The sequence below is a fragment of the Botryllus schlosseri genome, chromosome 15 (assembly GCF_051294905.1).
Source record: "Botryllus schlosseri isolate E-star chromosome 15, Bs_hap1, whole genome shotgun sequence".
Taxonomy (NCBI): Eukaryota; Metazoa; Chordata; class Ascidiacea; order Stolidobranchia; family Styelidae; genus Botryllus; species Botryllus schlosseri.
The window spans coordinates 22,601,548-22,616,464 of NC_137250.1; the positions used below are offsets into that span (position 1 = coordinate 22,601,548).

The 14,917-nt window shown below is 38.7% G+C and overlaps 2 protein-coding genes across 2 annotated transcripts; both read right to left on the minus strand.

The window, feature by feature from the left end:
- Window positions 1-77: 77 nt before the first annotated feature.
- LOC145456802 (putative tubulin polyglutamylase TTLL9) lies at window positions 78-8,515 on the minus strand. Its single transcript, XM_080334928.1, has 15 exons — window positions 8,137-8,515; window positions 7,706-7,737; window positions 7,147-7,236; window positions 6,962-7,073; window positions 6,785-6,901; window positions 6,119-6,184; window positions 5,985-6,053; window positions 5,739-5,879; window positions 4,854-4,941; window positions 4,665-4,723; window positions 4,017-4,079; window positions 3,735-3,868; window positions 3,077-3,190; window positions 1,213-1,337; window positions 78-562 (listed from the first exon to the last, which is right to left on the minus strand). Exons 1-15 carry the CDS (start codon window positions 8,155-8,157, stop codon window positions 486-488), a joined length of 1,308 nt encoding a protein of 435 aa, XP_080191054.1. The 5' UTR covers window positions 8,158-8,515; the 3' UTR covers window positions 78-485.
- A 230-nt stretch (window positions 8,516-8,745) lies between these two features.
- On the minus strand, window positions 8,746-13,417 carry LOC145456800 (cytosolic carboxypeptidase-like protein 5). Its single transcript, XM_080334926.1, has one exon. The coding sequence runs from the start codon at window positions 13,107-13,109 to the stop codon at window positions 9,684-9,686; it is 3,426 nt and encodes a 1,141-aa protein (XP_080191052.1). The 5' UTR covers window positions 13,110-13,417; the 3' UTR covers window positions 8,746-9,683.
- Window positions 13,418-14,917: the final 1,500 nt, after the last annotated feature.

The following is a 14,917-nucleotide window of genomic DNA, read 5'->3' on the forward strand; positions in this document are numbered from 1 at the left end:
ACCCCTGGCTATGGCACTGTTGGTAGTGATGACTCAGAGCTAGCAATTCACCCAAGATTTACATAAGTACACATAAATAGTAACCATCCACGTTTATTCATTGCAGTAGATTCAAACAACAGTAAACAGTTTCAGTATTTAAAATAGTAGCATTTATTGATGAAATATGACATATCCTCACTCAGCTACTGAGTAATGACTCATCCAAAGGCACAGTTGTGATATATTTTATAGACTCTTTAATACCAGGGTATAAATATGAATATGTTTTAAAAATGTATTATGAGGATCTGTATTCTAAAGCGTCACGGATAGTTCCATTGCTCTATTACAAGTTTTACTGCATTACTTAAGCAGCATATACAAAAAAATATGGCAATATATCACACAGAAATGTAGAAAAGTATGCTGGGAACGTAATCTCTGACGTTACTAGCGAAGTGAGAATTCCACGCCGGACCGATAAATATCGAATTCGAAGAATTTCACACCGTGCCAGCTTTCTTTGACTGAAGAGATCGGAATAGCTGGATGAGTTGGCGTTTTCTGTCATTGTGACAACCTGAAAGAATACGAATTGGTTTGAATTAGTAGACAGGATGAAATAACACCAGAAATGAAGAGTAGCGGGCTGTTAGTTGTACAACTAGAAAAGTTTCAGCTTTTGCAAAATAGATTTGAATCAGAAGTGCACCTACACAGTCTTTTCCATACTATATTAGAATTGGAATTACTGAACTTGCACAAACTTGGAATAAAATGCTTTCGCAAAGTTGCCACACGGGCCACATTTAAAAAAGCTAGCAGGGTGAGTGCCCTATATTTTCTGTTTTATTACAAGTGGGCCGGACACAAATAGCTAGGTAAAAGCGCAGGCTTGATATGCTTGCTGACTAGCCTTTTGAACCCTTTGCCAGACTTGGGCAACTAGATGATTCTAGTTGTCTGATTGGAGAAATGCTAGCAATCAAATTCTAATCTGATTTGTGAAATGTTTCTGTGCTTCTAATGTCAATTTCTGGTTTCGCTGATAATGCTACAGGAGTAACGTATAGTGCAAAACGACCCCATTTTAGTGTGCAAACATTTGTCGTTCCCGTGCTTATGAGAGAGATCTCTGATTTGAAATGAACTGAGCTCAATTTTCAGTCTGCAAGTCTGCCCAGCATCAACTCACATTTTCACAATTCGATACAAATTGTAGTAGCGTACCTAGGAATGTGTTTGTGGCATAACTGGGACCTCCAAGACTGTCCATTCCGGATTCATCGGCATAGATCGGACCGTCATTCCACATCAGATCGAATCCGCCAGCTCGCTTTTCTTTACCCGTCATTCTGGCGAATATTATGCACGGTGAATACGAGTGTTACAAATAGGGCTGGGTGATGTCAAGTTCCTGAGTGATATTCCAGTCGGGGTTGTAATGACTCGACTCGCGAATTTTTGGTGACTCGACTTGACTCGAGCCATTTTTTCACAATATCTTGACTTGTACTCGAGTCATTGTGCATGACTCGAACCAAGTCACATGACTCGAGACCAGGAAGGCCAAGACAGACATTTCGTTGTAACTTCGAAGAATAGTAAAGTCACCGCATGATTGAGATTTTGTCTATCAGTCCTGATACTTGGCAAATAGGGCCGGAAACTGTTAAGACTGAGGAAAATTAGTATATTATGAACGCGAGCCATTCTATATCACTCGAGCAGGGTTGAAAAAAGAGGGTTGAACCGGATCGAACTGAAAACTGTACAGTGAACATAATGACTTGGACTCGAGTCGCTTCTAGCTGACTTGGACTCGGCGGTGAGTTGAAAATGACCAGAGGTGGTCAGTAACGAAGTACTTCTACTTTTTCAAAGTACTCAAGTAGTTTTCCTCTACTTCTGGTACTTACCCAAGTAGATCTTTTTTCCCGCTACTTCTTCTTCGTAATATTTTGTGAACTACTTACTTACTTTTCGCTATTTCCAGTTTGTCATTTTCAGTTCGAACGGGCATTTTCAGTTTGTCAAGTAGAAGTAGTTTAATCCCCCCCAATAAGAAAGATAGCCGAAGGAATTTGGAGGCTGTGTTCACGTAGTACAAACATTTAATTTGCATAAAAGTCATGTAATACCCAGAATTTTCGTTGCGATTCGCACACAGTAGATATGGAGTGAAAAATATGTCTTAACGAAATTATCACTGAATATAATTTATATACCGGGTTGGCGTGGTTCCGTTCACACCACATTGTCGCCTATATCAAATATTTCATCACAGTAAGTATAGCCCCCATAACGTTTGAAACTACCATTTCGCAATCTAGCAATTACCTGTTATACCTAGCAGCCCATGAAGTGTCCTAATCTGGAAAAGTGAACTTTGACTTTTTTTTAACGTTAGACCTGTTTTTAGCAGACCACCGTTGAAACATTCTGGATAAAAGACATGAAATATGTTTTCCGCTGTTTAGAAGTAGTTTTTGCATTTTTGTTTCAATTACGAGTATTATACGTTGCGTTCTAATTATAGTGTCCGTTCCTTTGTCTGGCGAATATACACGTTGAAGTATAAAAGCAACTGTAGTAATGCTTTATATTTTCCGAAAATAAAGCTATACACTATATGGCATTTTCACGAACTGCCATATTTTTAATTAACTTGACTCGAGTCAGAACTATAAGTGAGATTGACTTGTGACTTGGTTACAACCCTGATGCCAGTATCGATCATTATGACGCCCATAACTGTACGAATGATGCGGAAAGGTGAAATATGCACCACAAAGAAATGCAACGACAATTCTCCATCACATTAAAGACACTTTGTACAACGCGGTGCATTGATCTCGATTTCACAGATATGTCATTTTCTCTAACGTGCATAGCTTGGTGCTACATGTTCGTATGCTGCAATACGACCGATCGAGGTTTTACACAGTGGAAAATTGTATCGAAACTATAATTTTCGTCGATAAATTAACACTTAGTGGCAAGGAGCGTTTAATTTCAATACTCTAAAAATTCATCTGTCAATACTCGACTCGAATCATTGTGTCCAGTCCTAGTTACAAATGCAACTGCTCACCTTCCTTCCAAATCTACGATATTCAGAGTGTCCTCGAGAAGGCCATACTTCAAATCGTAGTCCTCTTGGTTACTGGCTGTCAATGATGGGGATGCGTTCACTTCAAGAAGCCATCTGAAACATTTCAAGTATCAGTTTATTAAGAATTTTGTCATTTCAAAACACCACAAGACTACGACACAACGAAAAGATAGGAGGGTGTCTAAACGACTTGGAGTAGTCTTTGAAATCAGACACCCGCCAGGGGCTAGGCGATGTAAAGATGAGGCATGCGCACTGAATGACATACAAGAAATGCTGCTGGTATCTATGCCTACAGACAATTTTCAGACAGATTTCTCTGTCCTGATCCGTTAAATATATCATAGAAGAGAAATATGAGCATCAAACTTGTACAAGAAGCATTTTTCGAAACAAAATTGGCCTGATTATTATTCGTAAAATTATTTTCCATTTCATCAGCGCGTCACATATCCACAGGTATTCAGAAACAAAATACTTCAACTTTTCAAAGTAATCAAGTAGGGTTTGCCTACGTTGGCTTCTTACTCAAGTGATTATGCATTAAGACTACTTCTACTTGAATAGATTTAAAGCTTATTTATTTTCATTATATTACTTTACTTATTATACATTACTTACGTCATTTTTCACTTACAATTTCAAGTTTGAGTCGACTAAAATGTCATATCCATACAGCTCGAAGCAGTGTTTGTCGTTGATGATGCATTTCTGGACGCTTTGAAGGCTTTTGATAAAGATTTCATTCATTTGACGAAACATATTTTCCACCTGAAACATGAGTGTACATTTGTCTTTAGTATAATAATTCAGCTTCTGAAAACAAGTGTTTCAACATAAGTTATAATTCAATGGTGCTACATTTATTGTAATGTACACAACCATTGCCTTTCATTTGGGGTTCCACACAAACACTCACCGCTTCATAGCCATGCCTGGCAGTTAAATATGTTCGCAGTTGTTGAAGTGACCATTTACATCCCTGAAAAACATTGGCATTGGATTAAAGAATAAGTGTAAAGTCTTCACAATATTCCCGAATATCAATAGCAGAAATCAAGCTGACAAGATATCAATATACTTGTACCATGTTTTTGAAAAATATGTTTATTCAGAGAATAGGTGACAGAGAGAGAGAGAGAGGGAATCTTTACAAAACTCAATTGGGCACAATGTGATATACAGATCAGCAAGGTATAGATATAACAGAGTCATCAAAGCCAGGCGACTCAGGCCAGGAGCATCTTACCGCAGAAGTCGTTACCCTCTAAACTTCAGATTAACTAAAAAATACAAGGAATGAAAAACAAGGAAAAATAAAAACACACACATCATCCCGGAAAATTGGAAATCAAATGTATATAAGCTCATTGCAAATATAATTTAGCAGTAGCTTGAGAGAAGAGAGTCAAAACATTTTTTTTTACCTCAAAAGTAGTACTGAATTATAATATGTTAAAGCAAATTAATGACAGCGTTGTAGAGTATATGTGTGTCTCAGCGTGTAGATAGAGTCATAAAAGAGACTGGAACATGGAAAACCAAAGACAGTGGGATTGCAACAAACCTTATCAGGGTCGTAGTCAGGAGCTGTCTTCTGTATGGCGACATTCGTCAAATGAACATCTAATTAAGACAATTAAGGCTTCAACAGAGAATAGAATAAATTATAGAAATGCAGGGTGGATAACTTTTAGGTAATGCATTTCAAATAAATTATATAAAAACATGCGTCGACATTAATTTTCAAGGATACAACTGTCGTCAATACTGTCCAGCGAAAATCGAGTGTTGGAAAATCTGGCAAATCCGTCCCGATAAAGCCAAGCTTTCAGAGGAACATACTGAAACGAGTAAACCATTGCTTCTTAAAGATTGATTTGTAACCAAAGATCGATTATATTTGAATCCCGTTTGCGTTGTCTAGGACTGTGGTTCTCATCCTTTGCAGCTCACGGTAATATTTGATAACACATTTTGCGGATTGGTGGAGTTTGAAAGTCAAAATCAACCCTGAATGCTGCTATGACAGAAGTATCCAACTCAAAATACAGAATTGGACCATTAGTTAATGAGAAATTGGCTGTTGGGTGACTTTTGAATGAAATGTTCGCTAGATTAAATTATATAGTCAAATTGCAGGCCTACTGCTGATTTTTGTGAAATTAACTTCCGCATATTACTTGTCTTAAACAGTTTGGTGGCCTGAGACTTGCAGAATTTAGACGTACGATTAATTGAAAGTAGCCCACGAACTCCATATCAAGTGAGAAAGTGTTTCAAAAGTAGTTTTCCTGAATCAATCAAAAATTTGGTGTTGCAAATCTCTAAATAATGGACATTCCTATATTTGGCAAACTGGCTGGAAAGTTGACGACAACCAGCGGTTAAGAACCACTGGTCTAGGATTACAAAGTATATGTAGAGAATTTATTGAAGAGATTCTTGGAGGTACTGACATTCAATATACAATAGAATAATATGCTGATATTAAAATGAACCCGAATATTTTCGGCTGACACTCGTCAGAGGCAATCGTTATTACTAGTTGCTGACGATGACCTCTGACAAGTGTTAGCGGAAAATATTCGGTTTTATTTCAATCTGAATATAGAATTTACTGAAAATATCGGCAACTTACCGAATTTACTAAAACATAAACGCGAAGATCAAATTTTTTCCCTCCGATCAAATACGGGTTTTCGAGATATCTCTGTACAATATAAGTCTCGACGTCTTTTGTCTCTTCCCTCCGTTCGTCTCCATTTACTCGATAACCCTCCTGGTTTGGAACAAAACATCAACAACCAATCATACCAACGACGTCATTCATAGAAAACAAACACGCTAAGCCTGTTATTAAACAGGTAGATGAAAGTTATGTCACCTTTTTCCAATCGGTGATGTCTTTTAATCTTCTGAAAAGAAAGATGCCTTTGCCTTGTGATTTCGCAACCTGTGACGCGAGTGAATTGAAGTGATGTAACTCGATTCTACACAGAGTTTGTAAAAGATACCGACCGGCTTCATTATCCACACCGTTCCCGGATTCTTTTTAAACTCTTCAACAAATATATGATATTCACTCTGTTACAAGAGACATCAGTAAGTTATTTTTGCTGTTGTGGAGACAATTTACGAAATAATAAGCAGGTTGTGCACACATTGATGCTGGCACAATATACTCAAACATACATTACTTACAAGTCATGAAGGCTGGGCACTCTCGAGTACCTCAGTGATTATTCTGGATCGAGTAATAGGCGTTGAGACAAATATTCGAGCATCACTCATTATGGCGTCATAACAGTATGAAAGATGTGGGATATCTTTAAATATGTCCCTTTTATGCAGCTACAAGAATAAAATGCCTGTTCTACATTGCATTTAATATAATTTGGATTCTGTAGACCATACTTATTTCATTGCACTTTGTGACAATGCTGTGGGTTGATTATGACTTCACGGATGTTATTTCCATTGCTATGTGTAACTATATAACTATACGACTAATCTAGGTTTCAATGCTTCCACAGTGGAAAGTAGTATCAAAGCTATAACTGTCGTTGATAAATTAACTCTTAGTGGCGGTTGGGTATATGCCGATGCGAGTAATTTATATTTGAGAATATACTTGGGTACAAAACAGTTTTGGAGAAATTATTGAGACGCAATAATATTACTCACCGGTAACTCGTATGTTGTAGGAAAGAAATCACATTTCGTTGCTTCCGACTTTGATTCTCTTTCTAATTGCTTTTTCAACCTTTTCAAATTTTTCACCATCAAATTCTTCCTTGTCAACTTGAATAAAAATCAGAGATTATACAATATAGACAGGTAGTCATCAACATCATTAATTACCTCATAATGATTTCTAAAATGGCATATCCTAACATGTTCCTCCATGTAGATGTGATCGAAGTTCTCACGTAACCATCCTACGTCGCACCAATAAAAATCCCAATCTTCACCTCTGTGTAGAAGATGGTAAACTCTTAACGCTGATGACAGCTATGTCACTGAATACGAAGCTTTGACAAACGTACTCCTTTGATTCCACCCATCCAGGTCTCTGTTTGAGCACGTCGGCGATTGTATTATTCATTGCACATTTGTATCTGATTGTTCTGTGGTCCCTAAAAGTTAAATCGGCAATTCATAGTATAATTTGTGCGGTAAATTGAATATGGGTTTGGTTGGAAATATATATTGATAACTGCAATAGAAGAATGAATTACAAAATATATACAGTCGCACATTAGTTATACCTTCAGTTGAGATTAGGGGTCACCAACACGGGGCCCGCAATCTGATTTCAGAGTTCGGAAGAACGCTTAGTAAAGCATTTTGAAATGCTGAAATTGATTTCAGTTACAAAATATTGTTTTTCTTCAAACACATCTATTCTCCTGTGCCCAGCATCACTATTCCTCACTGGCCGAAAGTGCACATACTGATTATAGTAGCATATCAAATTCTTACGATGAAACAATACCAAAATTGCCAGCTTGTATAAAAGATCAACAAAAATTTGTTCCCTAAACATGATGTTCTATGCTACTACATTGGTACAACTAATCAGACTGAATATAACACATTTCATACCCAGCCACTTTCTTCTGGAAGCCACGTCCAATCTGGAAACAGGGATACAGGTCATAAATTAATGAAACAGAATGTAGCAATTTCTTTCATACAATCAGCTGAAAGAGCGACACAGAGTATTCATGGATGCTATGTAAACCAGAGGGCACATAGGGCATGGCCCTCATGTCCTACCTAGCTATGCACAGAAGTAGTCTAAGTAGTCAGCATTACTACTCAGGTAGGAATAGAACTAACAAGTTAAATTTCAACTCAAAACCAAGTAGACTTGACTTAGACTTAGACCAAGTAGGATTATGTTACTAAATGGTAATGTTATATTGAAATCATGAATGTAAAGAAATACATGTTTATCATTGAGCGAGCGTGTCTCCCACTTTTCAGTCCCTTGAAGAAGACCTAATTCAACAAGAAGTAATGAATGAACTCACCCTTGTACTTTTGGACAACATTTTCACATTCAAGCGTTAATTCAAATCAGTCAAATCAAACTAAAAGAACATCAAAGTTTTTATACAGTGTTCCCCTCTAACGGGATCATATAAACATACGCTATCTATTAAAATAACAAAATCGGAAAATAATAACAGAACAGGAGCGCCAGCAATAGCCTCCGTGTATAGGACTGGATGTAAAGCTAAAATTGCTCGGATGTACAGTACACTGTACAGTGTACACCTGTAAAAATTGTGAATGCATCACTCAAAAACACTTCATGGAAAATCAAGCAAAAATTTCATTTATACATATAACAGGATGGGAAGTAAAGCTCTTTAAACTGGAATGTATACCTACGTTGCTTTTGATTATTTCAAGAACATATTGCATTTTAAATACATCTTGATACGGTATTAGGTGTTCAATAATCGGTGCTTACCGCATGAGTATGTCAGAAAATGGCTGTAGGCAGATGTAGCAGCATCTCAGAATGGGGGGGGGTCTCTAGTTTGAATATTTTGAGAAAGAAATTATGTCTTACAGGCCCATATAACTAGTTAAGCCGGCATAGTACATTATACTTTTGTTGGCTTATAGTGATATTGAGGTCCAATTATGAAATTCATTAATTTTGCTCAAATTCAATTCAAACGGCACGCACTAATGAGGATTAAGGTGAGGCCGGTACCGAATATCAACTTGCAATAGAATAAATCTAATAATGATCGATAAAAAATCAGGATGACTACAAAGCTAGCAGTCAATCTGTTTGCTTGACGTGGCAATAAGAAAACGGTATTATCACTACAACTATTATGCATGAAATACTACAAAAGAAATAATCTCGGAAATTGGCACAAAGTAAAATATGTTACTTACACTCATTTTTGACATTTTTGGAAAATCGGTTAGGCATATAATCAGATCTGAAAAACGCTATATCGGAGTCCATTCGCAGTAATGTTTTGATTCAAGTGAAGACCTTTGAATTGGTCAGGGATGTTTCCAATTGTGGATGCTGGCATTTTGCTACTTTGCTGCGGCAGTATACATCATTATCTAATCATGCATTGGAAATACGATCAGCAAAAACGGAATTCCTTTCGCCAAACAATTTCATCTCAACATTAAGCTTCATTTCATATCACAAATCTCATATTTGATTGGATAGCATATTCAGTAGGTGGTCATAGAATATCAACAGATTATATCAACCTACAAATACCTAAATGCCATAACCGTAATGATGGTAGTATATCCCAAAGCAATCGTGTTGCAGCTGAGAGGCAAGGAAATACAAACATTATATCGACAGCCAATCAATATTTTCTCCAAGCCACAGGGCTTAATTTATTACTGTATATAATCCAAGTCAACAAGTGTTTCATGACGATTGTCCATTCCACGCAAATGTACAGACATTAGAATTGAAAAACATTATTCATCTTTTCAAGAATCCAATACTTTTCCATGTGAAGCTCCATCCGATAATCCGCGACAAATAAGACATCTTCTTGTCCAACATAGTCAATCATTAACTCTACAGGAGTTCAATCTCACTCTCTCTCATTATCGGACTACAGTTCATCATCATAAGATTGGCGTTGATAGCTGTAGGAGATGTGTTATTGCTCAAATCTCCAGACGGGCTTGTGTTTGGAGTCGGTGCTGTGATAAATTGATGTGTCTCCGCTGGCTCTTCGGGATCGGCAAACATTTTAGGCATTCGTGGAGCAAGATGAAGTGCTTCTCCTGATAATACTGGCTCGCATGACACACGTCCATTTTGTCTCGAATTGGTGGCGCTGCGTGGAGGTTTTAGCGGTTCTGGTGTTAGCTTAGTCACGCTACGACGGCCGAAATCGCGTCCTGAACTGATTTTTCGCGGGGGTTTCAACTTGCTTACGAATTTCTTGCTGCCAGGCGTCGTTAATTTCCTGTTCTCTACTTGCATAGATGCTTCTGGAATGAGACCGCTGTTGGGTTCGAAATGCACAATGGGTGGGCGTGTGGTAGCCTGCGAAGGTGCTTCTGCGTGACCATTCGCAAGTATACCGTCGTCTTTGGAATGAATCAGTGGTTTACGTGTTACACTTAATGGTAAATGCTTTTCCACGCCGTTCATAGAAAATACGATCGACTGTGGCGTAACTGTACCGTGCGATGTAGCAGACGCGATATACCTTGACCTGTTGAGGTCTGATCGCGACAGCGTCATTTTCTGATTCAACGGTGCTTCAAAAGAATTATTTCCTTTGCCTGTAAAAGCCGGTGGCTTGCATACTTGCGGTCCGATAAATCCGCTTTCCCGTAATCTCGGATATTGTATGCCTTGCGGTTTCTGCTTCGGACTGATTCCAGTAAAAGGGCTTTTGTTGAGCATGTATGCTTGCTTCTTGGCCATCAGCACTGATTTATTATCTGGAATTTTCAGCTCCAAATCAGTGAGATGGTATTCTTGCGCTAAGATTTGCATGATCAGATAGTTTCTGACGTGTGGCGGTATTGTATGATACGGCGGCGGTATGGCTTTTGGGTCGAACTGCCCGTTTAAGTTTTCGTGATGGCTGAAAAGGTTGGCCGCGCCTTCCAAAGGCAGAGGAAGATTCGGGTTGTTTTCCAAACTTTTTATATACTGCAGTAAAGGATCGTTTGTATCATTATGTTGACCGTTGGTCAAAATCGGTATTCCTGATGGAAATGGTGCTGTGGGAGACATATTTGGTGTGCTGGGAGATGCCAAGTTTTTGGTACCGTTGTTCATTGTAGTGAATGATAACGTAACTGGTGTGTCTGCAGTTGATTTCGTTTTGGGCGCTGGTAGTATGGGACGACCGTTTTTATCGTAAATTTTCTGCACATGTCTGCTGTTATTATTAACAGTGACTTTGATTAAGGATTTTTGGCGGTTCGAGAATCTATTCCCTGATTGATACGATCCGACTGTTGTTGTCGACGCTGATTTAAACGCAGACAAGTTACCTCTGACGCTGACCTTTTTTCCGAACGAAGTATTGTTCGAGTTGTTTTGGTTGCCATTTCGCGAATTTTGCGTCTGCCCATTTTTACGGGCTTCGTTACTGCTGTTGCTGTTTCCAGAGTATCTGCTTTGACCATTTTTCCCATTATTTACAGTATTCCCGTTACCATTGGCATTACTTCCAAGGTTTGCGTTAGTAATCGGTATGCGTGTCGTCATTTTCCTCGGCAGAATCGGAGCACCCCTCGATGATCTCACGTATCGGATCATCCAATTCCGTAAATTATCGAGCGACGTGAATTCAGATTGCTTCAAACGAGACCACGGGTTGATCCCGTTAAAATCTAACGCGGCGATAGCCATCGCTCTTCCAACGCCTTCAAAAATTTCGGGCGTGTATTTAGGAGGGAATCCAGCGGGTGGCGGTGGCGTAGCTCTACCGTGAGCACCGGCCGCGATACAATTTACAGTCCTTCCCGTGTTATAATTACATTCGAGCGTGTAACTATGTATTATGCCGGTTGTCTTGAATATAGCAACACGCCCGCTGCCTTCTTTGGACATTCCGTCTCTTTTATCTTTGAGGTACATGTTTCTTTCGGTGAAGTTGCATCCGTTGAAGTCAAAGTGCGGAGTGTTTAACGAGATTAATTTCGGAAAAAGCAAATTATCCACTTGATGGTCTTCGTTTTCCAAGTGATTTCCGTATATGAAGCATCCACGTTTTGAGGCGTGTCCGTGCAAGTCTACGTAAAACGCGATTCCGCTTTCGCGAGGGGGCACGCTGCTATGATCGCCGCGATAATATTGAGAATAAGAATCTGCGACATTTTCAACTTTGATCGTTTGTTCTGGCGTTGTCAATTCAGAATCATCGTCGGAGGCATCTCCGATCGTAAAAAAATCATCATTATTGTTCTTCTCTGTAATTGATGGTCCATGGCCGTTTTCCTTAGCGCAAATCCTATAAAAATGGTGGTAAAATAATAACAGCGATCTTGACGTGTATATCGACGGGTGCAGATTGAAATCGGGTTGTAAATATAGCCGATTTAAATTCACTCCTTTTTGGTCTGTCCTGTAATGGCCCCTGTAGACTCCATCTGGGTTTAGCATTGGTATCATTTTGATTACGTATTTGTCTCGTAACACTTGAGCTCGAGCATCATTATCGCGAAGTACAAACTCGAGAAACCCGTTAAATACAAAACTCGCAGGCGTCTCGCCGGGATGTACTCTACTGCTGACGTAGTACACCTTTTTTCCTGCAAATTTATGAGGTCTCTTTATTGTGTCGTCTTGAAATAGATTTTCTAACCTAGGCTCACGTTCGTCGGACATTCCTTTGCACGATGTGATCGTTAGCAAATCGATTTTGCGTTTATCAAGAGAAAGACACGCCACTTCTCTGTGATAATATATAGTGCTGTCTGGTGATTGACCAGGTCGAAGTTCAGCGCATCCAGGGAATTTTTGGTCAAGTTTCTCTAATTGATCTTGACTTTCTGTGTATGACCACGGGTAGCAGAAGGCAAAATACGTAGTACCTCCTTTAGATTCGGAAAAACGATGTGTAAATGATAGGGTAAACTGTCCGTCTACGACTTGATAAGTAGCGCGGTCGCGTACACGCTCCCATTTAGGTTTTGAAGGCACAACTTTCACCATAGGCGACATACCTTGACTGTACAGTTTACCTTGCCTATTTAAATTCACAATGTTCAGTTTTATGATCTTGCTTGGATTATATCCTCGTACTCCGAAATAAAACCACGATCGGTTTCCATTTTCGAACGGCGTACCTCCACAATCTGGTTTTGTGCTGACGTTGAATTCGTAGTCCGGTACGATCCGTATTCCGTAAGGATCGGTGGTCGGACCATCGCTGTCGCTATCCGATTTTTCGACCTTTTCCACGGAAGCTAAATTTCCAGAATCGAACTTTGACGTGAAGAGAAGCCCGCCGCATCTGATATCAGAACCCATAACTATGCAATAGTATTCATTTTAACAAGGAACACCTGTGAATAACGGAACAGAAATAGCCATGAACCTTATGCATTGTAAAACACAGTCAGCTTCATTAAATGTGATTAAAAATATATTTCCTCAAAACAGCTACAACTAAGTCACAAACAAATCTGTTAAAAGTATGGGAAGTCAACATTGACTGAACTCGAAATCAGAATCAGAATTGTGTTTATTTGGTTCAGCAATATGCAGTCAATATACAATTAAGAATAAAAGTAAGGTGAACAATATGTGAAAAAAACAAGGTGTAACAAGGAGATCTGGATATCGTCAAGAATAATACAAAAAATATATGCAATTGGTAAGAACACAATTCTTTCCAAAACGAACAGAAATACCAGATCCTATATTTCACATGTATTTCCTTGAAATAACTGTGAAGCATAACCTGAAAAGTCACACCGATGCATATCCGATTTTCAACCTTGATATTTAATTGGTTCCAGTGATATATGCTGCATCCTGGGTGTGATCTAGGTAGCCTAAATCTTCTGCAACTAATTGCAGTTGATAGAAATTTTCCCCACATTGTGTAAAATCGCAAAATCTGTCACAAGAGAGGTGACTGGGGCACGTTTAGAGGATTTATGTCCCAAGCATAAACACATCGAATAAAATGGATTCCTAATGTTAGTGTGCTACGTTTTGTGGCCATGTATGAACTAGAGAAGGAGCAGACAATCAGTTGTACGCTACGCAACTCTACTAAACATGATTCATTACGAAAATGTGAGGTTAATGTCACTGAAATTTATCCTCTTGTACGACTCCTGTATTGTAGGCTATTGGTAAAACATGAGATGAACTTTTCCACGCTTTCTATATGCACCGTACCATGCAGTGGAGTATATGTCATTACCGGTATGTTTTAAATCAAATAGGCATGATGAGACTTGAGACAGTGTGTTTACTTCAACGGAGTGCGTAGAACCGTTCTCAGACATCGTTTGGGTATGCTAATAGCCAGGCTGATTAACGCGAATTTGATTAGAACAGAAAGCATTGCTCGACATCTTCTAAAGCAATTCAAGTTAATACCCATCCACTGGAAATTAAACCTTCAGCACTTCAACTGTTATGACGTTTCAGATTCCATTTCCGGCGTAATTCGCGTCTCGTATCCTTGGCTACAAATTTCACTGAGCTGTGTAAAGATATATCGCCGATAATTTTCACGGTCTGTTGATTCATAGAATTCGACAAGCCAAAATCAATCAATCAATCAATCAATCAGGTTTATTAATATTTTCATCGTTCAAAACATCACAAGACTGCGATACAATGAAAAGATAGGAAGGTGTCGAAACAACTTGGAGTAGTCTTTAATATCAGACACTCACCTTAGCCTAGGCGAAGTAAAGAAAGAGGTGTTGTCTCCAGATTTGGTCAAACTACCGGATTTTCAAAATGCGCAGCCTGAACTAGAAGTAGAATTACTCACTTTTCAAAATCCGCAACCAGAACCAGACCGACACAGAAATAGCAGTTAGTTGAGTGACAGAGGTGGTCGAAGTAGTCAAGAAAGCTACTCAAGTAGAACTAGATGTAGCAATGAAAAAAATCTACTGAAGTACGAGTAGAAGTACTTTCTTCATAAGCAACCTAAAACTACTCGAAGTAGAAGTAGAATTGACTGACTTTAAATCTACTCAAGTAAGTAAGTAGTTGTGAAAACGATCGTAATTCGTTCGCATGGACTGTCAAAAGCTACAAATGCTGATATGCGGAAGGTTTAGAGAGCTTGATTCATATTGATACCAGCC